Source organism: Artemia sp. Qi Xiang Cuo, chromosome 6 (genome assembly GCF_049724085.1).
Source record: "Artemia sp. Qi Xiang Cuo chromosome 6, ASM4972408v1, whole genome shotgun sequence".
NCBI lineage: Eukaryota > Metazoa > Arthropoda > Branchiopoda > Anostraca > Artemiidae > Artemia > Artemia sp. Qi Xiang Cuo.
In genome coordinates, this window is record NC_142799.1 from 10,242,862 (window position 1) to 10,270,413 (window position 27,552).

General features: G+C 35.7%; 1 protein-coding gene across 1 annotated transcript in view; it reads right to left on the reverse strand.

The window, feature by feature from the left end:
* Positions 1-27,552, reverse strand: part of LOC148950854 (uncharacterized) — a 70,984-nt gene that overhangs the window by 13,091 nt on the left and 30,341 nt on the right. Inside the window, exon 2 of the mRNA XM_089090048.1 lies at positions 17,824-17,982. Within this exon, the coding sequence (XP_088946174.1) occupies positions 17,824-17,982 (159 nt within the window). The remainder of the gene's footprint in view (positions 1-17,823; positions 17,983-27,552) is intronic.

A 27,552-nucleotide genomic window follows, 5' to 3' on the forward strand; every position in this document is an offset into this window, starting at 1 on the left:
AATTCAGAAGAAAACTTGAACGTTTTGCACTTCTTCGAGAAAACTCAGAATTAAAGTGGAGCTCCATATCTTCATGGCGAATATTCACAATCAATGTATAACTTTTTCTATCTTCTATGAAAAATTTGGAACAGAACTTTAAATTGTTTCATCTCTTTGAGAAAAATCGGAACTAAATTTAAGAAAAATTAGAAATAAAGTGAAACTTTTTATCTTCATTGAAAATAATTACAATCATAGTATAACCATTCCTATCTTCTACGGAAAAATTTAGAACTGAACTTTAAATTTTTTATGTCTTTGAGAAATTAAGAACTGAAATGGAAGCTTTTCATTTTCATTGGTAAAATTCAGAATTGAGCAAAACTTTTTCTCTTCGTTATGAAAATTCAAAAGAAAGGTTAAGTATTTATTACTTCTTTGAGAAAATTCAGGACTAATGTGGGGCTCCTTATCTTCATGGAAAGTATTTATGACCAAAGTATAACTTTTTCTATCTTCTATTAAAAATTAGGAACACAACTTTAAATTTTTACATCTCTTCGAGAAAACTCGGAACTGAACTTAAGAAAATTTACATTTAAAGTGAAACATTTTATCTTCATGGAAAATAATCACAATCATAGTATAACTTTTCCTATCTTCTATGGAAAAATTTACAACTGAACTTTAAATTTTTTATGTCTTGGTGAACTTAAAACTGAAGTGGAAGCTTTTTATTTTCTCTGGAGAAATTAGGATTGAATTGTGTTCTTTGGTAAAATTCAGAAGAGAAATTGAATATTCACTATTAAAGTATAACTTTTGCTATCTTCTATGAAAAACTTGGAACAGAACTTTAAATTTTTAATCTCTTTGAGAAAAGTTGGAACTGAATTTAAGAAAATTTAGAATTAAAGTGAAACTTTTTATCTTCATGGAGAATAATCACAATCATAGTATAACTTTTCCTATCTTCTACGGAAACATTTAGAATTGAACTTTAAATTTTTTATGTCTTGTTGAACTTAAAACTGAAGTGGAAGCTTTTTATTTTCTCTGGAGAAATTAGGTTTGAATTGAGTTCTTTGGTAAAATTGAGAAGAGAACTTGAACTTTTCTACCTTCCATGAAAAATTTGGAAGAGTATTTTAAATTTTTTCATCTCTTTGAGAAAAATCTGAACTAAAGTGGAAAATTTTTATATTATTTTGGGAAAATAGAATTGATCAATAACTTATTTCTTTTTCGTTGAGAAAATTCAGAATTAAAGTGGAACTTTTTATCTTCAAGGTAAGTATTCGCATCTAAGGTATAACTTTTTCTATCTTCTACGGTAAAATTTAGAATGGAACTTTAATTTTTGTGTCTTCGGGGATATAAGAACTGAAGTGGAAGCTTTTTTATTTTCTCTGGTGAAATTAGAATTGAAGTGTGTTCTTTGGTAAAATTCCGAAGAGAACTTGAACTTTTATATCTTCTATGAAAAATTTGGAACAGTATTTTAAATTTTTTCATCTCTTTGAGAAAGATCTTAATTGAAGTGGAAAATTTATATATTATTTGGGAAAAATAGAATTGATCAATAACTTATTTCTTCTCATTGAGAAAATTCAGAATCGAAGTTGAACTTTTCTTCACTTCGTTGAGAAAATTTAAAATTGAAGTAGAACTTTTTATCTTCATAGCAAATATTCGCAACTATGATATAGCTTTTTCTATCTACTACCGAAAAATTTAGACCAGAACTTTAAATTTCTTTATGTCTTGGTGAACTTAAAACTGGAGTGGAAGATTTGTATTTTCTCTGGAGAAATTAGAATTGAATTTTGTTCTTTGGTAAAATTCAGAAGTGAACTTGAACTTTTCTATCTTCTATGAAAAATTTGGAACATTATTTTATATTTTTTCATCTCTTTGAGAAAAATCTGAACTGAACTGGAAAATTTAATATCTTTGGTAGAAAACTTGCTAGTTCGAACAGAATAGGTGCTATCACTGTTGAAAAATATTATTTCTAAGAGATATTTGTGTGTGTTCAGTAAAAGTATGTTAGTTTTTAGGTAAAATATTGTTACTTTGATGAGAAGGTTTGTTAGTGTTAAGCAACTCTTGCTACTTCTGACAGAAAAGTTGTTATCACAATCAAAAAATTGTTACTTCCAAGAAAAAATTTGGTATCTTTGGTAGAAAAGTTCCTAGTTCGAACAGAAAAAGTGTTATCACTGAAGAAAAATTTTATTTCTAAGAGAAATTTGTCTGTGTTCAGTAAAAGTATGTTAGTTTTAAGGTAAAATATTGTTACTTTGATGAGAATGTTTGTTAGTGTTAAGCAAAACTTGCTACTTCTGACAGAAGAGTTGTTATCTCAATCAAAAAATGTTACTTCTAAGAAAAATTTGTGTGTATTCAGTAAAAGTATATTAGTATTAAGGTAAAATATTGTTACTTTGATGAGAATTTTTGTTTGTGTTAAGCAAAACTTGCTACTTCTGACAGAAAGTTGTTATCTCATTCCAAAAAATGTTACTTCTAAGAAAAATTTGTGTGTGTTCAGTAAAAGTATGTTAGTATTAAGGTAAAATGCCGTTACTTTGATGAGAATGTTTGTTAATTTGGAAAAAAATTTGGTATCTTTGGTAGAAAACTTGCTAGTTCGAACAGAAAAAGTGTTATCACTCATGGAAAATATTATTTCTCAGAGAAATTTGTGTGTGTTCATTAAAAGTATGTTAGTATTGAGGTAAAATATTGTTACTTTGATGAGAAGGTTTGTTAGTGTTAAACAAAACTTGCTGGTTCTGACAGAAAAGTTGTTATCGCATTCAAAAAATGTTACTTCTAAGAAAAAATTTGGTATCTTTGGTAGAAAAGTTGCTAGTTCGAACATAAACAGTGTTATCACTGATCAAAAATATTAAGAGACATGTGTTTGTGTTCAGTAAAAGTATGTTAGTATTGAGATAAAATATCGTTACATTGATGTGAAGAATTCTTAGTGTTAAGCAAAACTTGCTACTTCTGACAGAAAATTGTTATCTCATTCCAAAAAATATTACTTCTAAGAAAAATTTGTGTGTGTTCAGTAAATGGATGTTAGTATTAAGGTAAAATGTCGTTACTTTGATGAGAATGTTTGTTAGTGTTAAGGAAAACTTGCTACTTCTGACAGAAAAGTTGTTATCACAATCAAAAAATGTTACTTCTAAAAAAAAAATTTGGTATCTTTGGTAGAAAACTTGCTAGTTCGAACAGAAAAAGTGTTATCACTGACGAAAAATATTATTTCTAAGAGAAATTTGTTTGTGTTCAGTAAAAGTAAGTTAGTTTTAAGGTAAAATGTCGTTACTTTGATGAGAAGGTTTGTTAGTGTTAAGCAAAACTTGCTACTTCTGACAGAAAGTTGTTATCTCAATAAAAAAAAATGTTACTTCTAATAAAAATTTGTGTGTGTTCATTAAAAGTATGTTAGTATTAAGGTAAAATGTTGTAACTTTCATGAGAAGGTTTGTTAGTGTTAAGCAAAACTTGCCACTTCTGACAAAAAAGTTATTATCACAGTAAAAAAATGTTATTTCTCAGAAAAAAATTGGTATCTTTGGTAGAAACCTTACTAGTTCGAACCGAAGAAGTGATATCACTGACGAAAAATATTATTTATAAGAGAAATTTGTGTGTGTTCAGTAAAAGTATTTTAGTATTAAGGTAAAATTCAGTTAATTTGATGAGAAGGTTTGTTAGTGTTAAGCAGAACTTGCTACTTCTGACAGAAAAGTTGTTATCACAGTCAAAAAAATGTTACCTCTAAGAAAAAATTTGGTATCTTTGGTAGAAAAATTGCTAGTTCGAACGGAAAAAGTGTTACCACTGATGAAGAATATTATTTCTATGAGAAATTTGTGTGTGTTCAGTAAAAGTATGTTAGTATTAAGGTAAAATGTCGTTACTTTGATGAGAAGGTTTGTTAGTGTTAAGCAGAACTAGCTATTTCTGACAGAAAAGTTGTTTTCTCAGTAAAAAAAAAATTTACTTCTAAGAAAAAATTTGCTATCTTTGGTAAAAAACTTGCTAGTTCGAACGGAAAAAGTGTTATCACTGAAGAAAAATATTATTTCTATGAGAAATTTGTGTGTGTTCAGTAAAAGTATGTTGGTATTAAGGTAAAATGTCGTTACTTTGATGAGAAGGTTTGTTAGTGTTAGGCAGAACTTGCTACTTCTGACAGAAAAGTTGTTAGTACAGTCAAAAAAATGTTACTTCTAAGAAAAAATTTGGTATCTTTGACAGAAAACTTGGTAGTTCGAACAGAAAAAGTGTTATCATTGATGAAAAGTATTATTTCTAAGAGTCAAAAATGTTACTTCTAAGAAAAAATTTGCTAATCTTTGGTAGAAAACTTGCTAGTTCGAACGGAAAAAGTGTTATCACTGATGAAAAATATTATTTCTATGAGAAATTTGTGTGTGTTCAGTAAAAGTATGTTAGTATTAAGGTAAAATGTCATTACTTTGATGAGAAGGTGTGTTATTGTTAGGCAGAACTTGCTACTTCTGACAGAAAAGTTGTTATCACAATCAAAAAATTTTATTTCTAAGAAAAAATTTGGTATCTTTGACAGAAAACTTGCTAGTTCGAACAGAAAAAGTGTTATCATTGATGAAAAATATTATTTCTAAGAGAAATTTCAGTGTGTTCAGTAAACATTTGGTGTTATTAAAGAAAATTGTTGTTACTTTGATGCACACATTTAAAATACATGTGATTTTATTTATAATATTTGATTTTTGTTCTGAAAAGATACAAAAAAGCCTTTTGAAAGTATTGCTTGGTGATGAGATATTCAAAAGCCATAAAGTAAAGTTTTGGGTGAAAAGGATGAGTACTTCAAGTTGTAAAATTGGTTTAGGAGGGACATTACGTAAAGAACGTGTTCTGAAATAATATAAAAAAGTCTTTTTAAAAGTACTGCTTGGTGTTGGAATATTCAAAAGCCATAAAATAAAGTTGTAGGTGAAAAAGAGAAGTACTTCAAGTCGTAAAATTGGTTTTGGAATGATATTATGTAAAGAAATTGCCCTGAAAAAATATAAAAAAGTCTTTTGAAAAATACTGCTCGGTGATGGAATAATCAAAAAGCCATAAAGTAAAGTTGTAGGTGAAAAGGATGAGGACTTCAAGTTGTAAAATTGATTTAGGCGGGACATTACGTAAAGAACTTGTTCTGAAATAATATAAAAAAGTCTTTTGAAAAGTACTGATTGGCGTTGGTGTATTCAAAAAGTCGTAAGGTAAAGTTGTGGTGAAAAGGATGAGTACATCAACTTGTAAAATGGGTTTAGGAGGGAATATTAAGAAAGGAACTTGTTCTGAAAAAATATAATAAAGCCTTTTGAAATGTGGGGGCCCTTCTCTGTCTCAAGTGCACATAAAAAAGTCATACAAAATGGGGGGGGGGCTTTGGGGCGCCGGGGGACCTTTGGGGGCCGGGGGGTTCCTTCGGAGTTGGTGTAGGGGGTTCGGGGCCCTTTGGGGTTGGGGTAGAGGACCTCAGAACACTGTTCAAATATAACTTGTGTATTATAACGACCACAGAGTTTCATCCCCAAATCACCTTCTAAATCATCTTCTAAAATCATCTTTTAAAATGTCTCTAACTGTTTCGCCCAAATCATCTTCTAAAATGTCTCAAAACGGTTTCGCCCAAATAATCCCTAAACGGATGTTCTGTGTGTTCCTTTTGTTTTGGCATCCCTGCGCTGTCACATTTGAAATTCCCATGAAACCCTTTCCCGCGTTAATCTCTTCATCTCTAAGATCAAAACATTCTCCCCACCGTCAATGCGCATGTGCAAACTTTGCCCGGAGACAATTCTCCTGGACAAACACCAACAAATCAATTGACCTTGAAAGCGCATGTGCAAACTTCGCCCGGAGACAATTCTCCTGGACGAACACCAACAAATCAATTTCTCGGAAATCCATTTCCCCTAGGGAGTCTATGCCCATATATGGTGCCCTGTCAGAATTAAACTAAATTATAGATGGCAACACGCAGTGTATCTCATTCCTTCTGAGGCCTCCCTACTCTAAACGCAGCATTAAAAAATTCAAGAACAGTTAGTGAACTTTTTAAGTCAATGGACCGGTAAATTGCTTTGACCTGGAAGTGATTATCTTATTTAGTATCAAAGCAGTTTGTTTTAATTTTGATATGTTAGTAACTCTACTGATGGTGATGACCGACTGTGTCATCGATATATTTAGCGTCTTTGTTTTTTATTTTCGTTTCAATGTCTAATAAAAGGACCTATCCCTATTTGGAATTCTCATTGATTTCGTCGTAGAAAAGGCAGTGTGGTCATGGAGAATAAAAGTAACGTCGTATATATGGGGATGACAGACCAACTTCAGAATCAGCAACATTTTATTTACTATTAGAAGAATTAAATGATAAATTTAGTACCTGTAAATTCAGCATTTTTTCATTATTAATTAGAAGAATATTCAACGCAGTATTACAAGATTCAAGAACAGTTAGTGAACTTTCTATACCAATGGACCGGTAACCTGCTCTGACCTGTAATTTCGAAGAAACTTGTACCACCTTTACTCAACGCAGTATTAAAAAATTCAAGAATAGTTTGTGAACTTTCTAAGTCAATGGACCGGTAACCTGCTTTGACCTGCAATTTCAAAGGAACTTGTACCACCTTTACTCAACGCAGTATCAAATAATTCAAGATCATTTAACTGAACTTTTTAAGTCAATGGACCGGTAACTTGCTGTGACCCGGAAGTGATTATTTTGTTCAGTATAAAAGCAGTTTGTTTTAATTTTGATAAGTTAGTAACTCTACTGATGATGATGTCCGACTGTGTCATCAAAATATTTAGAGTCTTTGTTTTATATTTTCGTTTCACTGTCTAATAAAAGGACCTATCCCTATTTGGATAGGGATAATAAAAGGACCTATCCCTATCCCTATTCTTATTGATTTCGTCATAGAAAAGGCAGTGTGGTCATGGAGAATAATAGTAACGTTGTATATATGGGGATGACAGACCAACTTCAGAATCAGCAACATTTCATTTGCTAGACCGGTAACCTGCTTTGACCTGCAATTTCGAAGAAATTTGTACCACCTTTACTCAACGCAGTATTAAAAAAATTCAAGAACAGTTAGTGAACTTTTTAAGTCAATAGACCGGTAAATTGCTTTAACCCGGAAGTGATTATTTTGTTTAGTATAAGAGCAGTTTGTTTTAATTTTGATTAGTTAGTAACTCTAGGCTACTGATGATGATGACCGACTGTGACATCGAAATATTTAGAGTCTTTGTTTTATATTTTCGTTTCACTGTCTAATAAAAGGACCTATCCCTATTTGGAACTCTTATTGATTTTGTCATAGAAAAGGCAGTGTGGTCAAGGAGAATAATAGGTGTGTTCTCGAATTATACACGGCGTAAACTTGAGTTAGTGGCACATAATACACAAGTACCAAAATTCCATCCCCCTACGGAAATTAAAAAAATAAAACTCAAATAAAATTCTCAAATTTTGATAGCCTTACTTTCCACTAGGGGTATTTTAATTTTTTTTTTTGGGGGGGGGGTATTTTCTGGGGGTATTTTCCGCAGGGAGCTATTTTCCACGGGGGGTTATTTTCCATGGGGGTATTTTCCGGGGGGTATTTTCCGCGGGGGGGGGGTATTTTCCTCGGGGGGTGTTTTCCGGGGGGGATATTTTCCGGGGGTATTCGCCTAGAACCATATAAAATGGTAAATATAAGGTCACTAGTTTTGGTGCCCAGGGAAATCAATAAAATAGATTAGATGACATGACAGTATTTACACATATAAAAGTTGGCAGTGGAAACATTACTTGTTAAAAACCGGTGTGCTAGGAAAACGCTGGCTATTAATGCAGATGGAAAAAAACTGATGGATCGAAATAGATGGATGAAAATAAAATACAATGTTTTGTATATATTAATTAAAAAAAACTTTTGCCACAAAATAAGTTTTTCAAAGAAAAGTAAAGAACTCCATTAAACAAAAATGAGCAAAAATAAAATCAAGTAATCTACCAAGCTCGAAACTACCATAAATTAGCATTGATAAATAAATGAAACCCAAAACGAACATAAATTACAATAAATAACCGAGTCAAACTCAAAACGAGCAGAAATTAACATAAGTTGGGCGCAAACCCCCTATGCCTTCCTAAGGCCAGAACAAAATTTGCACTTTACTGAAAAAAATACAAATGTATTTACATTTATAACTTTAATAAATCAAATAACTATAACATTTTGATTACTAAATATCAGTACATGTATATTAAACTGAAAATGCACATTCATTTGTATTTTTTCTATAAAAACCTTATATGCCCCCAGGGCATAACTTAAAACCCTTGCCCCGAGGGTTATGGAGGAGAGTCCTTCTCAAAAAGATATTTTCTATCTGGAAATCAGCTACGCTGACAAAATGCCTATCTAAAATTTTTTACTGGATGTGTTTGGGGGAATGATGGGCGTGGGGGACGGGGCTAGTTGCCCTCCAATCACTTTCGAGCATTAAAAAGGGCACTGAGCCTGTTTTGAAGTTTCTACGACAACGCCTTCTATAAAAGCCTTATATGCCATAACTTAAAAACCCTTGCCCTGAGGGTTGTGGTTGAGTGTCCTCCTCAAAAACCTATTTTCTATCTGGAAATCAAATACTTGGAACAAAATGGCTATCTCACAATTTTGATTGGATGTGTTTGGGAGAAAGATGGGCGTGGGGGGGGGGGGCGGGCTAGTTGCCCTCAAATCACTTTTAACTATAGAAACTGGCACTAGTCCTTTGAATTTCCAATCGAATGAGGCTTTTTTGAAGTTTCTACAACAACGCCTTCTATAAAAAACATTATATGCCCCCAGGGCATAACTTAAAACCCTTGCTCTGAGGGTTGTGGGGGAGTCTCCTCCTCAAAAACACATATTCTATCTTTAAATCACCTACACTGAACAAAATGGCTATCTTAAAATTTTGATTGGATGTGTTTGGGGGAACGATGGGCGTGAGGAGGGGGGCTATTTGCCCTCCAATCACTTTCGACTATTAAAAAGGACACTAGCCATTTCAATTCCCAATCAAATGAGCCTGTTTTGAGGTTTCTACCACAACGCGTTCAATGAAAAAACCTTATGTGCCTCCAGGGCATAACTTAAAGCCCTTGCCCTGAGGGTTGTGGGGGAGTTTCCTCCTCAAAAATATATTTTCTATCTGGAAATCAACTCCGCTGAACAAAATGGCTTTCTCACAATTTTGATTGCATGTGTTTGGGGGAATGTTTGGCGTGAGGGGGGGGGGCTAGCTGCCCTCCAATTACTTTCGACTATATAAAAGGACACTGGCCCTTTGAATTTTCAATTGAATGAGCCTGTTTTGAAGTTTCTACGACAACGCCTTCTATAAAAGCCTTATATGCCCCCAGGGCATAACTTAAAACCCTTGCCCTGAGGGTTGTGGGGAAATGTCCTCCTCAAAACACATTTTCTATTTGGAAACCAACTACGCGGAACAAAATGGCTATCTCAAAATTTCGATTGGATGTGTATGGGGGAATGATTAGCGTGAGGGGGGGGGGCTAGTTGCCCTCCAATTACTTTCGAATGAACCCCTTTTGAAGTCTCTACGACGACCCCTACTATACAAAGTGCCCTGCTTTACAGGAAAAAAAAATAATAAACTGTACATTGTGTCAACATTGATCTTATATGCCCTCAAGGCATAACTTAAAACCCTTGCCCCAAGGGTTGTGGGGGAGGGTCCTCCTCAAAAAGATATTTTCTATCTGGAAATCACCTACACTGAACAAAATGGCTATATCAATATTTTGATTGGATGTGTTTGGGGGAATTATGGGGGACTAGTTGCCCTCCAATCACTTTAGACTATTAAGAAGGGCACTAGCCACTCCAATTTCCAATAGAATGAGCCCTTTTTGAAGTTTCTACGACAACTCCTTCGATACGAAGTGCCCGGGTATGGAGAAAAAAAACACATTGTGCCCACATCGTTCTTTACTTTGGCAACGCTAGCGCACAGCCTATGATATATATATATATATAAATATCCAAGATATTCGAAAAAGATATAGGAAAAAATTTTCCAGAGTTTTCGTTCCTTAACACCAAATTACGGAGATTCTTATAGGCAAAACATCATTTAACTGACAGTTTCCAAGGAGAACAAGGAGCTTCTTAGCATTTTAAATTCAAGGAAATATTTTCGTGCTCTGATTTATTCATAAGATTTTGTACGGTGCTGGTGTTAGCCAGCTATTATCCCAACTTTAGACGTCTTTTGGTCCCAGTCTTAGCAAACAGCCACACCAATTTAGATCCCAAAGAGGGGTAGCAGCTACCAGATATACATCAAAAGGTGCCCACAAATCTAGTGAGAATCCTCCTCATTGAGGTTTCATCCTGGCATGATTCCCTGTGTTTCTACATCAAAAGAAAAAAAAGTAGGTCAATTAGTTTGATTAAAATCGTTCAGTAGTATATACATATCATGTCTTATGATAAAAATTCAGATAGAAGGAGGAATGAAAAAAAGGATAAAGATCCTCCAGAGCCATTGATGGCGCATAGGGTGTCGAAGTGACGTTTCAGTTCCTGGGTCATTTTTACAGAGACAAGTAGCAATCTTGTCGCCCAACCTTGCTGCGACAGGGATCGAACCCCAAGCCCCGTATTGCCAAGCAGAGCATCTATCCACTATACTACAACAAGGCTAAAGTAAGGAGCTGCTTTAAAAATTAAAACGAACAGAAATTATTTCGTATTTTCCTTTATATAAAACAAGTTTTCCATCTGAAAGAAAGGATAAAAAAGGATAAGGATCCTCCAGAGCTATTGATGGCACATAGGGCGTCGAAGTAACGTTTCAGTTCCTGGGTCTTTTTTACAGAGACAAGTAGCAATCTTCTCGCCAAACCTTGCTGCGACGGGGATCGAGCCCCAGGCTCCGTATTGCCAAGCAGAGCATTTATTCACTATGCTACAACAAAGCTAAAGTAAGGAGCTGCATTAAAAATGAAAACGAACAGAAATTATTTCGTACTTTCCTGTATTTAAAACAAGTTTTCCTTCTGAAAAAAAGGATAAAAAAGGATAAGGATCCTTCAGAGCCATTGATGGCGTATAGGGCAGTAGTGACGCCTCACGGAATTTAAAGGGTGCGCACCCCTAGTTTTAAAGGGTGTCCTCTGACGTCAAGGCATCCCTGTTTCTAGTGGATGTTACGTCATGCGACACACCCCTGTGTATTTCTGTGAGAGCCCAGTTTCTAGGCGAAATTCCTGGGTGTTTTTCCCCTATACCTGTCTAGATGCTTTTCCTAGAATCCAGGTGTTTTTATTTTCCCCTGTTGTCCCCCCCTATAGGTGTCTAGACGGCCTTTTTATAGGAAAATCGTGTCTAAACATGCCTCCCCAGGAGGTAGCACCCATTTTTATTGATCGAGAGTCATTTTCGTTCTGGAACTATCTGGAAGTGGGACAGTAAACATTAAAATGGATGCTTATAAATTATTGAACATTGAAAGTGTTGAGGAAACGGGACCTTGACTGCCTAAGGTGGCGGCGGAAATTACAAGGGGTTCCCGACTAACCCTAGAATGGGACAAAATGTATGCTGGATATGTTATAACATTAAGCAAATTCAAGTCGGAAGAACAATTGTGCTTGGCAGCTAAGGTGAATATAGTGCATAGACAGAGACTGCAAGATGGATTAAATGCGCTGGCAAAATATATTGAAGAGAAAAATCTATAGAAAATGATTAGTCTGTATTTGGTAGCGAGATTGTTAAATTGGATGGATTTGAGAATCAGAAAATCTTATGTAATCTAGTAAAAATTGGAAAAGTGTTTAGTGATGACTAACACTTTCTTGAACATCCTTTCCAGACCCCCATCATGCAATTTAGAGGACGCAAAATCCGCGGCAACCAGTCCAATATATTTTTTAGCCCTGAGTAGCTCAGGGCGAAACAGTTCAGCAAACCAATTGCCTAGGACGTACCCGGACATTAACAGACGACCCCTTTAATAGTCCATTCCATGACCCAGCTGTCGTGGTCTAAGAGTGGCAACATAGCAATCAATATAAGAACATAAAACTGAGTTCTATTAGCCATTTCACTGAATGGGTCGAAAATAATGTTTACTCACGGCCAAACCTATTATCATTGATAGACGATCACTATTCGCTTCTTAATGTTAACTGACAGAGCTCCAAATACGAAGTGTTGACTGGAATGAATTTAAGGTGCTTAATATTGTAGTGATGAAGAGGTTTTTCATTCAAAAACACGTAGGAGGGGGACATTGGTATTACCAACTCTTGATCCGTCGACAAAGGAAGCGTAAAGAAATATACAACTGTCCGAGGAGAGAGCAGGTGGATACTCTGCGAAAATAACACGATTCATACCACTTGCGCTTCCTACACTTTTACCATTGATTATATTATGTTTAAAACCAAGAAATTCTCTAAGATTATCGTTAAGAATAACATTTTCATTGTCAATGAGTGAACTAATGTCGATTTTACCCTCTTCCTTTGAATAGTTAAATTGAAAAGCACCATTTTTGCGATATGAAATTTTTTGTTGATAGAACGGCACAATTCGTTCATACTCCCGAACTCCTTATATGATAATGTGACGAAGGGGTATTCATATGAATTGATATTTTCAATTACATGTTGATTGTTAATGTTTGGCCAATCATGTGGTCTAATTTTTATATCATATGTACGATTCTTTGTTAGGATATCATAGGTATTTTTAAGAATACAATCTACAAGAGCAACTTCATACATTCCCTCGAATTTAATGGCAGGGGAGAGTTTTGTCCAAAAATCACTCGTTTTATTCAAATCGTCATAAAGAGGATCGGAAACATTAGTTTCGAATGTCACATTAAAACCTTCAGACATTATGAACGTCTTCAGCAGATTTCCACGAATCAAAACCAGAATGGTATCCTAGCCAGCGAACAAGCATCTGTCGGTTACCCTTGCGAGTACGAGTCTTTAATACCTTTTCAATTTTATAGATTTCAATCTTTCCAAGTTTTTTTATTTCATAGTCATAAATACCGCCAAGAAGCTCTTCATCTTTCATATCACGAAGACGATACCTTATAGGTTTAGTGTCCAAAACTTAAGTTCAGTGGACCACAAGTAATTTCCCTTTTGAAAAATATTTCTTGTCCGATTGATTCGAACAGGTTCACCAACATGAACTTTAGTAGGGCTAGTATTGAAGATGGATCAATGAGGGGTTGATTATAAATCATCATAATTTATCTAAATCATGAATAAATGCAGGTGTGTTTTTCAATGTACAATACCTAGAAATTAAATGTTGAATTGTTCGTATCGAAAGTTCAGCCAATGCCGCCTTTATAGGACTATGACTATGATAGAGTATTGTATTATATTTCAATAAAACTCTTTTTACATGTGGGTTAACAAATTCACTTCCACGGATGTTTGAATTTATTATATGAATCTTGTTCAAAGAGGGATTCAAAGGCTTTAGCTACTTTATGGCCTCTCTTTGACTGCAATGGAACTGCATATGCATACCGACTAAAAACACTTACTGTAAGTAAAATATACTTGTAGGATTTATTATGATGTCTCTGAATCGCGTCTAGAGTTAAAAAATCTGCTTGTAATATATGCAAAGGGTAAAAGTCTTTAGTTTTTCGATAGTCACTACCTCTAGTCCTATGATTTCAATGATGGGTATAAATGGCTACATTCTATAAATACTCTTTTGCTAACTTCTTTTTAATTCCGCTAACCTGAGCAAGTGTAGTGGGAGAACTCAAACTTCCTGGTTCACCAATATTTTCATAAGCGCCTTTCAAAACTTGATCCATTTTGACCGTAAACGAGGTGTGAAGAGTGTTGCCACTACGAATTTTCAAAACCTGTGAAAAAAGGCCAAGAAACCTGTGAACTTCGTCAAAAAACCTGTGACTACCTTCAGAGCATATTCAGGCCTTCTTACTACAGTTTACTTTTGGTATTCCGAAGTAGCAACACTAGAACTTTACTAGCAAAGATATTTAAACCGGGGAAGATCTGCCTCTGGCTTGAAAACACGTCATGGAAAATCTAGAGGCATGCTACTTAGTGGTCTGTTCCCTGCATGACTTCTGCAGGTATTTCCAGCTTCGACATTAACGCTACCGATAAATTAAATTTAGTGCTTGTTCAATTTCAATAGATGGGAAAAAGACCGTCATCGTCAAAAGATATCGTCATCGAGAATGTAAACAGAGCGAAATTCTATGTCGATACCGCTACCTATTTGAGTCGAAAAGTAAAGAACCAATTATCGAGAGTCATTTTCACTACGACAATTGCATTAGTTATGCGAAAAAGTCGAGATTCATTGATGTTCGGCAGGTATTAAGGATCTTTGGGCGACAAGGTCCGAACGGCTGTAGCAACGAAAAGTTTATTTTGGCCTACAATGACCTACATGGTTTTAAAGTCTAAAATAATATTGTTCAATCCATATGGAAAAATGTGTGATCCCCTCCGCACGGTTTTCCGCATCGTGTAATTGCACCTTAAGTTCAGACACATAGCATTTTCCTTAAAGACTATGCGGGAAAATGTGGCCTTAGAAATGACTGGAGGCCATATTAAATATGGGTTGATTCTTCGTCTTCATATCAAAGTTTTTTGGGGGGAAATTTTTTTTGAATTTTTAAACCTAACTGTGGATTAATTTTAATTCCAATTTTTTACGGGTGATTTCGGGTCACATCGAATCAAAGCTTAAATTACCAACTTTAGCTCTGTTTCTTTTAAGTTTATCTGAAATTTTTTAATTCTAATTTCAATTCGCTTAATTTTATTCTAATTTGTTTAATTCTAATTTCAACTTCGTAATTTTAGTTGAATTTCTTTTTGGATTTTAATTATAATTTTATATCGATATGACCTGAAAACCTCCCTTTTTTAAGCAAGAACGACAAAGCCTATCAAACGAATTTACTACTAGAGTTTTTTCCCTGAATCCAACCCGGGTGTTACCATCTCGTATAACTGTCACAAGCACTAAGCTTCATTTCGTCGACAAGGAAAATCCGTCATTTCGTCGACACGTCAACTCTACTACAGGCATAACATCGACACCTCAGTTCACCGGCAGTCACAATCGCGACCCGTCTAAATGTCGACAACCATATTATCGACCCGTCATTTCATCGACAGTTTTTTTTTTAGATGAAATGACGTGTCGATGTTATGGCTGTCAACGTTGTAACGGGTATTGATTGTGACTGTCGATGTTATGACTGTCGACGTTGTGACTGATTTGTATCGATGAAATGACGGATTTTGTCGATGAAATGACGTTTTTAGTCGATAAAATGACGGTTTTTGTCGATGAAATGACGGTTTTGTCGATGAAGTGACTGTTAACTATTGTGACGGATTTTGTCAATGAAATGACGCTTTTAGTCAATAAAATGATAGTTTTTGTCGATAAAGTGACGGTTAGCAATTGTAATGATTTATCAGTAAAAAACTTGAAATGTTAAATAGTTTTCTTTAATAGTTAGAGAGGCTAAGTCCCAAGGTTGAACCTTAAAAGGAACAGGGACTAAAATAGGTTATGGGGTGCACGAGTAACCAAAGGTCTAGCCACGTCTGAAGAAAATTATCAACGTAGTAAGATTGGGGGTCACCAGATTTGCTACGCACAAACTCTAATATTATCGTTTTAGTATCTGTTTAAGGGAAGGCCAAAAGAACATTTATGTGTCACGCGAAGGATAACGTATTCCATTGCCAATTTATTCTGCTTTCAAAGTGCCAAGATCGTAGCTTGCAAGTCAGAGATATATTGAGAAAAAACAGGTAGTCAACGGAAGTAATGCCGTGTTTAGACGGACCGATTTTGCATGAAAAATCGACCGTTTTCTATCGCCATCGCTTTTGACCGTGACCATAAAAAATCGGCCAATTTTTGGCAGAGAACATGAAATATTCGGAAGAGGCAGTGAGAATTTCACAGCACAATGTTTCAAAATGTTATCCTTCTTTTTTTTCTTTTCATAATGAATATCTGCTGGGTTATAGAGAAGCTTGTACCCTTGAACAAGGGTGATCAAGTCAGTAGTCTTGTTTCCGTAATCTGACATTTAAAAATTTCACTCTCCAATCGGCTGATTTCTTCAAAATTGACGAGGGACTAGGAACTTTCTTTAGAAGAAAGTCGGCCAATTTTTTTTAAAAACGGACGTTTTTTATCACCGAATAGTCAATTATCGACGAATAATCCGTCCATCTAAACACGACCTAATTACGGATTAGTAGCATAAACCAAAGATAATTTAATGGGAAGATATGGCACTGACCATTTTGGATGCCTCCGGAAAGCGTCCAGAACTCAAAATAGCCAATCAATCGATGGTGTAGCAAACCAATAATCTATGGCTCGTTCTATGGCTAATCTATGGGAAGTATGACCAAATCGTAGTAAGTGACGAAGATTTCAATAACAGATAGCTGTTGTCTTTATCCATACTTTATAGATGAAGTATGGAAAGTTTGAACAATTCGTAGTAAGTGATAAATATCCAAGCCATAAATGGCTGTAATTTTGTGTCCCAATGGACTGTATGGTAGTGTAATATTATCTTCTAACGGAATTATCTCTGGCATAGACTAGTGAAGTCAAATTCTCAAGTCCGATATATTTTCAAAATAGGTTCTGTTTGACGCTCATTGTAACGGTCATGAGTTGAATCAATCCCTTTCTTTTGATTTTTCTTTTTCTACACAGAAATATACGATTGCTACTATGTAGCTGGAACCTATTTAAGAGCGAACCTCGGCCCATAGTTACCAAAAGTTGAATAACATACTTAAGAAAAAAACTAGCCGCGAAAAAATATTCGAATTACACTGATTCAGGAATGGTGACTATTCAGGTTTAACATAACATTTTCTTTGTCGTGAAAACAAATCTTCCAAATTTCACAAAAAGAGCCCGAAAAATGCAATGAAGCTTTAGATTTATGATTAATATATGTCGTTTCAAAATCACTAAAAATAATCCAAAAATGTGAGCTCAAAAAAATTCAACTTTTAGCATAAAATTAGGTCATATTAGGAATCTTTAGCACAAAAACCTGTGACTTTCTACCATTCGGCGGCAAAACCTGTGAACCTGTGACTATCAAAAAAAACCTGTGAAGTTTCACAGGAAACCTGTGACCTTGGCAACACAGAGTGTGAACTGTCCGCTACCCTTTTGCATACTACTGGGCGTCTGGGCGAGTCAATACGTCTTCGCTTTTGTCTAGCTACCACCGGCGTTGTCATCGAATCATTGTTTCTACTAGGTATGCTAGTATTTTCCAGGAAAGATTTCAAATCATCATCTTCTACCTTTAATGGTGTTGTTGATGGACTATGTTCTTTTATTTGATTTGCTTATTGCTAAAAAGACTTTTAGGAAAATTTGGCGACTTTAAAAAATTTATAAATGACTATCAATGGATTCGACTCTTTTACGATTTGCAATCAAATCCGATAACAAATCAATTAAATTATAACTATTGCCCTGGATTATAACTTCCTTCTTTTTCTCATCAACTTGTTCATTTTGGCGAGGTAGGTCAAGAGTCTTTTACTTTGTTCGCTATAGGATGGAGGCAACAAGTCTCCTCAATTAAATATACTAAAATGGAACAGAGAGAAACCACAGTATAACAGTATAACAGGACGGTAATATTGATCGATCTTACCGTGCAGACCATTTGCTTGCTTAGGTTAAAAAACCCAGCTGCTGTAGGATATAGCTGCCGCGTCGAAATCTGATTACAAAACATCAAAAGCTGCATTTGTACTACACTGTCGTACTTTGTTAAATCCAGTTCATGTATTATGCGGAGAGGTTCTCGCGCCTGTAAAAATATTATAATTTCCTGTCAATTTTTTCTGTAAAGGAATTTTCCATGGGAGGAGAGCTGGGTTTCCCATCATTAATTAAAAACTATCAGAAATAAAATAAAAAAAACAAGTTTGTTTAACTGAAAGTAAGGAGCAACGTTAAAACTAAAAACGAACAGAAATTATTACGCATATGAGGGGATTGCCCTGTCCTCAGTACCTCGCTATTTACGCTAAATTTGTAAAAAGTTTATTGTTCTAATTAAACGGTCCTTGTGTATCAGGAGCCTTTCTTAAATATGTAGTAATTTCTATTCGTTTTTAGTTTTAACGTTGCTCCTTACTTTCAGTTGAAAAAACTTTTTTTTAATTTAATTCCTATATAAGCAAGCAGTTCAATAAAACAAGTAGGTAATGCAGATACTTATTTTAGAGCTTCATTTAACCGAGCTGACTCACTTGATGTTTGACTATATTGTGTACACTGATATATAATTTTGCATCAGTCAATTAGGAAATTGGGCAGGTGGGTTACTGTTTACGAATAGGAGGGATGTCTGATGCCTCAAAAATGCCTCGGGTAAACATAGCGTTCAGCTAAAAATACAGAAGAGTAGAGATGCCTCAGGAGGTCCGGGGGGGACTCCTTAATTGGGCATAGAGTCATTAGGGAGAATGATTGCGTAATCGACCTCTTTCTCCAGGGGTGTTTTTGGCCAAGTGCCCGCTAGGGAAGGAGACAGTATTTGTTGTTATTGTTTTGGCCAAGTGCCGCTAGGAAATGTTAGGAAATAGTATTTGTTGTTGTATGCTCGAGGCAAATGTTATGATCCAGAAATAGGAAAGAGTATTTGTTGTTGTTGTTGTTGTATGCTCGAGGCAAATGTTATGATCCAGAAATAGGAAACAGTTAGATCACGTGTTTCCTTCTCAGCCAATCAGAGGGCTTGCTTACATATTAGCGGCGGAGGGAATACAAGGAAAGGATTTTTGCCAAAGTTTTATTAGTCTGTGAATAGAATTCAAAGGAGTGAGAAGAACAGTTTTGACTTTAGTCATTTGGATATATGTTCGTGTTGATGATTGGAATGTTCGCCCAATTAGAAGTTGAGAGGGGAGTTGATGATAATAATGCAAGAGCACCAAACATTGCGGTGGAAATCACAAAAGGATCGCGGCTTTGTCTGGAATGGGATGCAGTATATGCAAGATATGTGATATCCTTGAGCAAATTTAAAATGGAGGATCAATTATGTTTCGCCGCAAAAGTTGATATAGCACATGTGAATAGACTTCAATGTGCTTTAAGTGCATTAGTTGTTGTTGTAATTATTCAATAAAATTTTTTCGAAATCGAAAATGCTCCCTTTCTTTTCTGGTCAGGGCTAACGAATCAGGGGCAGTCTAGAGTCAGCAGTCAGAGTGAATGGACTGAAAAATGAATAAATTTGAGAAAGAGAGAATTAGATCAAATCTAGTGTTTATGGAAAAACATTTGATTTTGAATGATGATTTTCTCGAGTTATCTCTTCAACGCAAGATATTCTCTGGGGGACACTTGACAATATAATGAAAACTGATTCTCCCCCATTGGACTATTGTATGAAACTTTTAAAATGTGATTCAAATGCTTATAGTCAATTTATTGATATATTAATTGGAACAAAGCAGAATCATATTGTGGATATACTTTTGAAAACATTGCCAACGGATTCAATGTAGATGGCTCCACCATTCGAAAGAGGTAACGTTACAGAGTTACTCCTCTCCCCTTTCCCCTCATTGAATTTATGGAGCGAGGACGATCAGTTTCGTTTTAGCTGTGAGAGAGTTGACATCGGAAACCAAAAATGTTCTATACATGTCCATTATACATGTACACTCTTGGCAGTTGTACTCAATGTGAGAATTCTACAATTATTGAGGACTATAGTGAAAAGTGTAAATTATGTAATCCTTGTAAATTACATAGAGGCTATGTAGTACAAATTAAAGGATGTAATTCATGTCTTGAATAGATTTGTGACTCTCACCCTACCGGACACCTGTGCTCGAATTGTCACCATGATAAATGTGATGAGTGGGAGAATAATTACCCCGCTATGATTGGAAAGAATCCTAAACGTGATTTCAGTTTATTTCTACGAGAATGGTATAGTCATGGATTTAAATTATTCTGGGAAGAGGAGTCTGGTCTACGATTCAACTGTTTGGGTGACAAGACAATTGGGCTTATAAGTCATCGCTGTGATGACACCGCCTACTGTGACTATAAACCAAGCGATTTTTATTTTGCAGCTACCAAATGTGATGCACCACTTGAAAACACTGTATGTGATATTGCTTCAAATAGACCGATTGAAACTCGGGAATTTCATAATATGAATGCAAATAGTATAATTGACTATACAAAGAGATATGACAAGAGTGAAGTTACATTGTACTGTAGAAAATGTGACCCTGACTTTTCAGTCAATCAAGATCAATACACAGTGAATCGAAATGATTTACCAGCATTAGTGGTTCACGACAGATGCCCATACACCGATGAAGAAATCTAAAAGTGACGATTTAAAGAAATTGTTGTATTTATTCATTTTATCGCTAAACAAATTTAAAAGATTTTTTTAACCATTTTACTCATAGGGCACAGGAATCAATACTTTATAGGTCCGAGAGGACATTTTCCACTAGAAAGTCGTTCAGACGAGGATTGTCACCATAAATTAGGAGAAACTGCTTGTAAGTATAGTCGCGACATCGGGACACAAAATATAGCAGTGCATGGAAGCCACAGCTTTTAGTCATTAGATCCTTCACCCTCTTCCGATTTTGAATAATAGTTTTCCCACTGCTCTCAATTTAGTTGCTGATGTGAGGTGTGTAGAATGTATAGGGTAGACCAAGAGGATCAAAAAATTCAATCGTTTTCATTGTTTAAAAGATGCACACCCAATGACCAGTCAGAACAGTTGACGGACTGCCATTAACAATAATCAAGGCATTGCTCGCAATTTGAATTTTTACGAGAAAGTCTAAAGGCAAACAGCAAGATTTGTACTGGGACATTTATGGGTCTATATTAAATACATTGATTATTTGACTGGTGTTCATGGTGCCAAGTCTAGTAGAACACTGCCTTCGGGAGAGATTTCCCAATAGGTTTCATATTGATTTAGTGAGATTAGTACAATACTCGCAGCCAATGGGTCGGCAAATGTACACTCTAAACGCACAGTCCCCGTACGTACTATACTCAAATCCTGTGTGCCAGACAAATCCAGTACAATGATACCATGTGTTTTAGTAAACATATCTTCGGTTATACCATTTTAAAATAGTTGCGAATCATGATCTAGGGTTTGCATTTTAAACTCATACAATCTTCTATAGGATTTATCAAAGGATAGACTGTAGAGTGGGATACCGTTTACTTGCAAACAAGAAATGAAAGTCCTAACATCTCGAATTTATGTGGGCATTCAGTCCATGATCCTATCGCACTGGCGCTTTTTACAAATGCCAATGCAAGTTTTGACGGGATTTCGCCATTGATAAAGGATGACTCGGTGAAGGTGCGAGACCCTGTGGCAACATGTCGTTGATTGGTGATTGTGCGAGGAACAACTATTTTAGTACTTTGTCCACTGGCTATTAGTATTTATATTGTTAAAGCAACAGAGCTCATATCCTGTTTCTTACGCATAAGGACTATTACCAAGGTGAGAGTGAGACTTGCATTGAGATTGGCAAGAAGGTCTTTTGTCAATATGAAATTCGGTTGTGAAAGTGTTACTTTTATATCCACTTTAATATTGGGCGGCAGCCAGTGGGGTATATTAAATATTTCATGATATATTTTTCCAACTAGATGTAATTCACTAGTTGTAGCATTTTAAGTGCATCTGTACTATCAGTATTAATCCATTGGAGGCGCCTCTCAATTCCTTGCATGACTTGGGTGTCATCAACATGAAGTGCATATAGCTTGTATAGTTTGAGAGATTGTTGTTTGTGCTCAACAGCGAGCCATTGATGTAGACACTAATTTGACGAAATGAATTTTGTAACATACAATTTTCATAGGATATCCCATTGGCTCTAATTGGCATTGTATTATCGGATTTCCGGACTATCATTTGTAAATCTATAAATGTTGACGGCATATCCATTAAGCAGTATTCATTTGAATAAATTTGAAAGTAGATGTTGTCAGAGAGGGGTTGTTGCTGATAAAATTGTTCACAATATCCATGCTTGACGCTCACATCAACATTTTCAGCATTGAATAGATTCAATGAGGCGGTGATTGAAGGTTGAGAATCCTTATGCGGTAGGTAGGACATCTTAGGAGAAGAAATCTAGTTTCGATCTAACAATTTTCTTCCTGGGCGCTTCTGCTGTTTACACTACGTGTCGGCTTTTTCCTTCTTTTCTTTGACAAGAGGGATGATGTCTTTCGTTTCCAATCTGAGTAGAGACTGATGAGTGATGCATTGTTTCTTTACCTTTTTAAAACTTTAAGATTTTGTTTTAACTTCTCGCCAAGGGTTGGTGCACTGGACCTAAGATTTTCCAAAGCACTTTTTTTTAAAATCCTTGCCAAAACCCCAATCGTATAGTGTAGAGTATACAAAATTTGTCTCAGCCGGTACAAGATATTTTCTAGCCAGTGGTAGTGAAGAGCGAAACAGCTTAGCAAACCAACTGCCAAGACCGTAGCTGGACATTGACGAACAACCCTTGTATAAGTCCAATACATTACTATGTTTTCTCGGACTAAGAATATTAACATAGCAGTCAATACCAGAACAAGTGAATACCACTTTTTCATTAGACAAGTTGTTGTTGAACGATGGGAACTAAAAAGGCCTTTAATCACAGCTAAACCCTTTGAAATTGCTATGGGATCACCCAATTCAGTTCTCAGTGTTAACTAACAGAGGTCCAATTAAGAAGTGCTTACGGGAATCTACTGAAGATTCTTTATATTGTAGTGGTGAATATGTGCTTTATTGGTTGTTCTTTCAAGAACACGTTGGAGGGGAATATTTGAATTACTAACCCGTGATGTTTCCGCAAATGAAGCGTAGAAAAATATACAAGTGTCTGGAGCGACGCCAGGCGGGTAGTCAGCAAAAACTAAATTAGGGTTTCCTGCAGTTTTACCATTGATTATATTGAACTTAAACTCAAGAACGTCCTTTAGATTATCATTGAGAATTACCTTTTCGGTGGCAATAGGTGAACTAATGTAGATCTTTTCCTCCTCCTTTGAATAGTTGAAATAAAAAGCTCCTTTTTACGAGCGGAAATTTTTTTATTAATAGAACGACATAGATCGTTCATACAGGTGAGTTCCTCGTAGGGTAATTCAATATATGGATAATCCATCCAATTGATTTTTTGAATTTGTTCTTGATCACCTGAGGGTGGGGGCGGCCAATCATAGGGTCTAATTTTTATTTCATATTTACGATCCTTTCTCAGGATATCATAGGTATTTTTGAGAATACAATCGACAAGAGCCACTTCATACTTTCCGTCAAATTTAATGGTGGGGGAGAGTTTCGTCCAAAAATCACTTGTTCTATTCAGATCATTGTAAAGAGGATCAGAGACATTGGACAAGAAAGTCACATAGAAATCATTTGGCATTGTTAATATTTTCAGCACTGAACCAAGAATTAAAATCTGAGTTATATCCTACCCAGCGAACGAGCAAGGGTTTCTTGCCCCTGCGTGTACAACTCTTTAATATCTATTCAATTTTATACCTTTCGCTAGTGTTTCTAATTTTTTGCATTTCATACTCATAAAAACCGACGAGAATCTCATCATCTTTGGTGTCTCGCAGTCGATAAGTCGTGGGCTCGGTGTCCAGGATTTTAGACACTTTAAAAAGTTCGGTGCTCCATAAATAATTCCCCTTTTCAAAAATATTGGTGGTTCTATTAATTCGAACAGTATCACCAACATTGAATTTCTTCTTCACATTTTTCTTCTCATTCACCATTGGAATATTGCTTTAGAAAAGCATCAAATGTATTTTCACTGCAGTGAACATCCCGAGGGCTAGAGTTGGACAGAGATCGATGAGGTCGATGGTTGTATATCTGCATGATTTTATCTAAATCATGAATAAAAGCAGATGTATTTTTTAGTGTACAATATCTTGAAATTAATAGACGAATCGTTCTTATTAATCGTTCAGCCAATGCAGCTTTTATCGGGCTGTGACTATGATAAAGTGTTTTATTATATTTCAATAGAACCTTTGGCACATGGGGATTAATAAATTCACTGCCACGATCCGATTGAATTTATCCATACGAATCCTGTTCAAGAATAGTTTCAATGGCCCGATCAACTTCAGCGCCTCTCTTTGATCTCAAAAGAATGGCATATGCATAGTGACTAAGAATGCTGATTGCCATTAGAATATATATGTTGGGCGCATTGTGATGCCATTGAATTGTGTCTAAAGTTAAAAGATCCGTTTGCATTATATGCCGAGTGAAAAAGGCTATAGTTTGTCGATATTGTTTGCTACAAAACCTGTGATTCTGGTGCAGTGTGTCGCTTGGCTCATTTTATATATACTCTTTTGCTTTTTTTAATGTGGTGCCGGAGACAGCCTCAAAAAGTATTTTGGGAGAACTTAAACTTCTCACTTGGCCAATATATTCATAGACACCTTTCAAAACTTCTTTCATTTTGAACGTAAACACATAGTGTAATATCCACTCCCCTTTTGCACACTGGAGGGTGATTCAATTCGTCTTCGCTTTTGACTAGCAGCCAGAGGTGTGGTAAAATCAGTGCTGATACTAGTATTTTCAAATAATGAACTTCTTCTTCTTTTTTAAATGATGTTGGCGTTGTTGGGGGACTATATTCTCTTAGTTTCTTAAGAATTTGCTTAATGCCAATAAGACTTTTGGGGAAGTTTGATACGCTTAGAAAGGTGTATAGATTATTTTCAATGGATGGAAGTCCTTTACGATTCGCCACCATATCACAAATTAAATCAACTAGATTATAACATTTTCCATGAATTATAATTCGTTTCCCTATGCTATCGACTTGAACTTGTGTCATCAGCAGTATTCTCAGTCATGAGATAAGATAATACTCTTTGACTCTGTCTTCAAATATGGTCGACGTGGCAAGAGGTATCCAAGTTTCGATACAATTGGATGTCAATTCCTTCTCCTATGAGTTGTAGCAGAATCTCTAGAGAAAACTGTTTCCATGTCTTAGCAGGGATCAGTGGCGACAGCAGACAAGGTGTGTCAATCACAAGCATAAGGCATGTGCATGGTTCTTCTCACATGTTGCAATGCAAATTGAAGCAGAAATGTGCAGTACTAGAAACAACGGAAATTAAATAGCCGGAGCAGGTAGTTCAGTACTAGAAATTTCCAAAAGCTCATGTTGTCGTTCTTTTACAATGTGTGCAAGGTGCAATGGCCACGGGAGCGGAAGGTTCAATTTCACTATGGGGATACAGAATTTCTGCTACTAAAGGCAAATGGGACTGACTATTTATTGGGTGGTCTAGAAAACAGTGAACATATGGGCTCGTGGATAAATTTCACTAACCGAAATGAGTCTCTCTATCCTGATCTGGAGAAACTACAAGCACCAAACCAATTGTCAATGTTAAAATTAGAGACGGGGAGTGATTTGATATCCAGGGGGGAGTTCCCGGGCCCCAAAGTTTATTGCGTTAAAACTCATAATGTGGGATGAAAAGAAGGCGTGTAAAGAGGTGCCTACACACTTTGTAAAGAGCAATTATCAACATGAGCGTGTACAGAGACTGTGTAGAAAGTAGCCTAGTGCCGAGAGCACAAGTGCTTGCAATTCGCTCTCTACAGTATAGAAATTATACTGTGAGAGTGGAAAAAAAATGCAATGTCATGTATATCCGACAAAGTCTACATGTTCGATAATGATGTGAGTGTCCTATCTCATGGTCAAAATCGTATTTTAGATTGAGTGGGTTGCAAAAACATTGATATTCAGCCTGTTCTGTATAAACTAACCTAATCTGACTACTCAACACACCAGCTCATAAATTAACTAACCACCACCACCAATCTGTTCGTAAATTAATTAATCGAACCTCAACTAACCCAACCACTAACCTGCAGTGACGACAACTATTGTATTGTTTTTCCCACGCGGTTCCCGGGGGGGGTCCCTTCCCATGACCTCCCCCCGGGGGGTGGGGGGTCCTACACGCGGCCGGCTTCCGGTCCCGCGGCCCGGGGGGGGGACCCAAGCTTTAAATTCACTTTAATGTTCAAATGTGCTGGTTCATGTTCCAAGTGTTGTCTGTTGTTGTTTTCAAGTGTTTTTTTTTGTACAAAAAAGTGTTGATGTTGTTGTACAGAAAAGTGTTTAAAGACAATAAGTGTTCTTGCTGTTGATGGACAAAAGTGTTGTTGTTGTACAGAAAAGTGTTTAAAGACAATAAGTGTTCTTGCTGTTGATGGACAAAAAGTGTTTTTTATTTTTATATTGTACATAAAGTGTTATTTTTATCGTTGCAGTTCACGTTGAACAAATATTTGTTTTCATATTGCCGGAATAAATGCTGCCTTGAAATATTGTTTTTTGTTGCTCTTGAATAGATAGATCTGTGGGGAAATTGTTGCTACTACTTATCATTGGACATATATGATTTACAGTTAGTTATAGTACAACTGCTGCCAACAGTATGTATCAATTTAAAACACCCTTAAAAACGTTTCTGTGTGGGCCCTCAATGTAAGGAAAAACCACACTCTTAACTAAAATAATTAAAAGTTGCAATAAAATGTTTTTGGAAAAGCTAAAAAAAATCTACTATCGCTATAGTATTTGGCAGGGGTCATACGATAAAATAAAAGCTAGTGCCACAACCATACAACTACGATTCATACGAGGACTTGATGTTTTCAATAGCATTGAATCGAACTCGTGGTTAATTATCGATGATTTGGCTGAATCTATTGAACAGCTCTCGTAGGAAATGCTGCAACTGTTCCCTGTCCGATCTCATCATGAACATATTCCCTTAGCCCTAGTTCTACACAATCTGTTTCATCAGAGACAGAATTGCGCTATATAAATTATATATCGAGTCGTGCGGGTTTATATCGCACGAATAAATCTCAAAAATCAGATATAACCTGGCGCCCCCAAATTTCAGTTTTAAACGTACACACAGCCGACTAGCAAACTCAACGGTTAAAGATTTTTAGATCTTCATCAAAGCATACCCGAGGATCTACGTGTAGTCACCGACATTTTTGACAAGGAAAATACAGTATATCTTCCGGTGAACAGTAGAAAAGGCTACTAGTTGTCATTATGACACTGAAGAAACTACACGAACAGCGGCATTTATTTTCCGTTTTAAGCACTTCAAAACCCTTGCTTAGGAAGGCCATACTCAAACATGGTGTTGACAATGATTTCATTAATCTAATATCTGAACTTTTTTTAAATTTAACTGTGGGAATTTTTAAACTGTCATATGGTTTTATAAAGTAGAAAACCAAACATGTCACCCCTTTCCTTGCCTTGTCTTT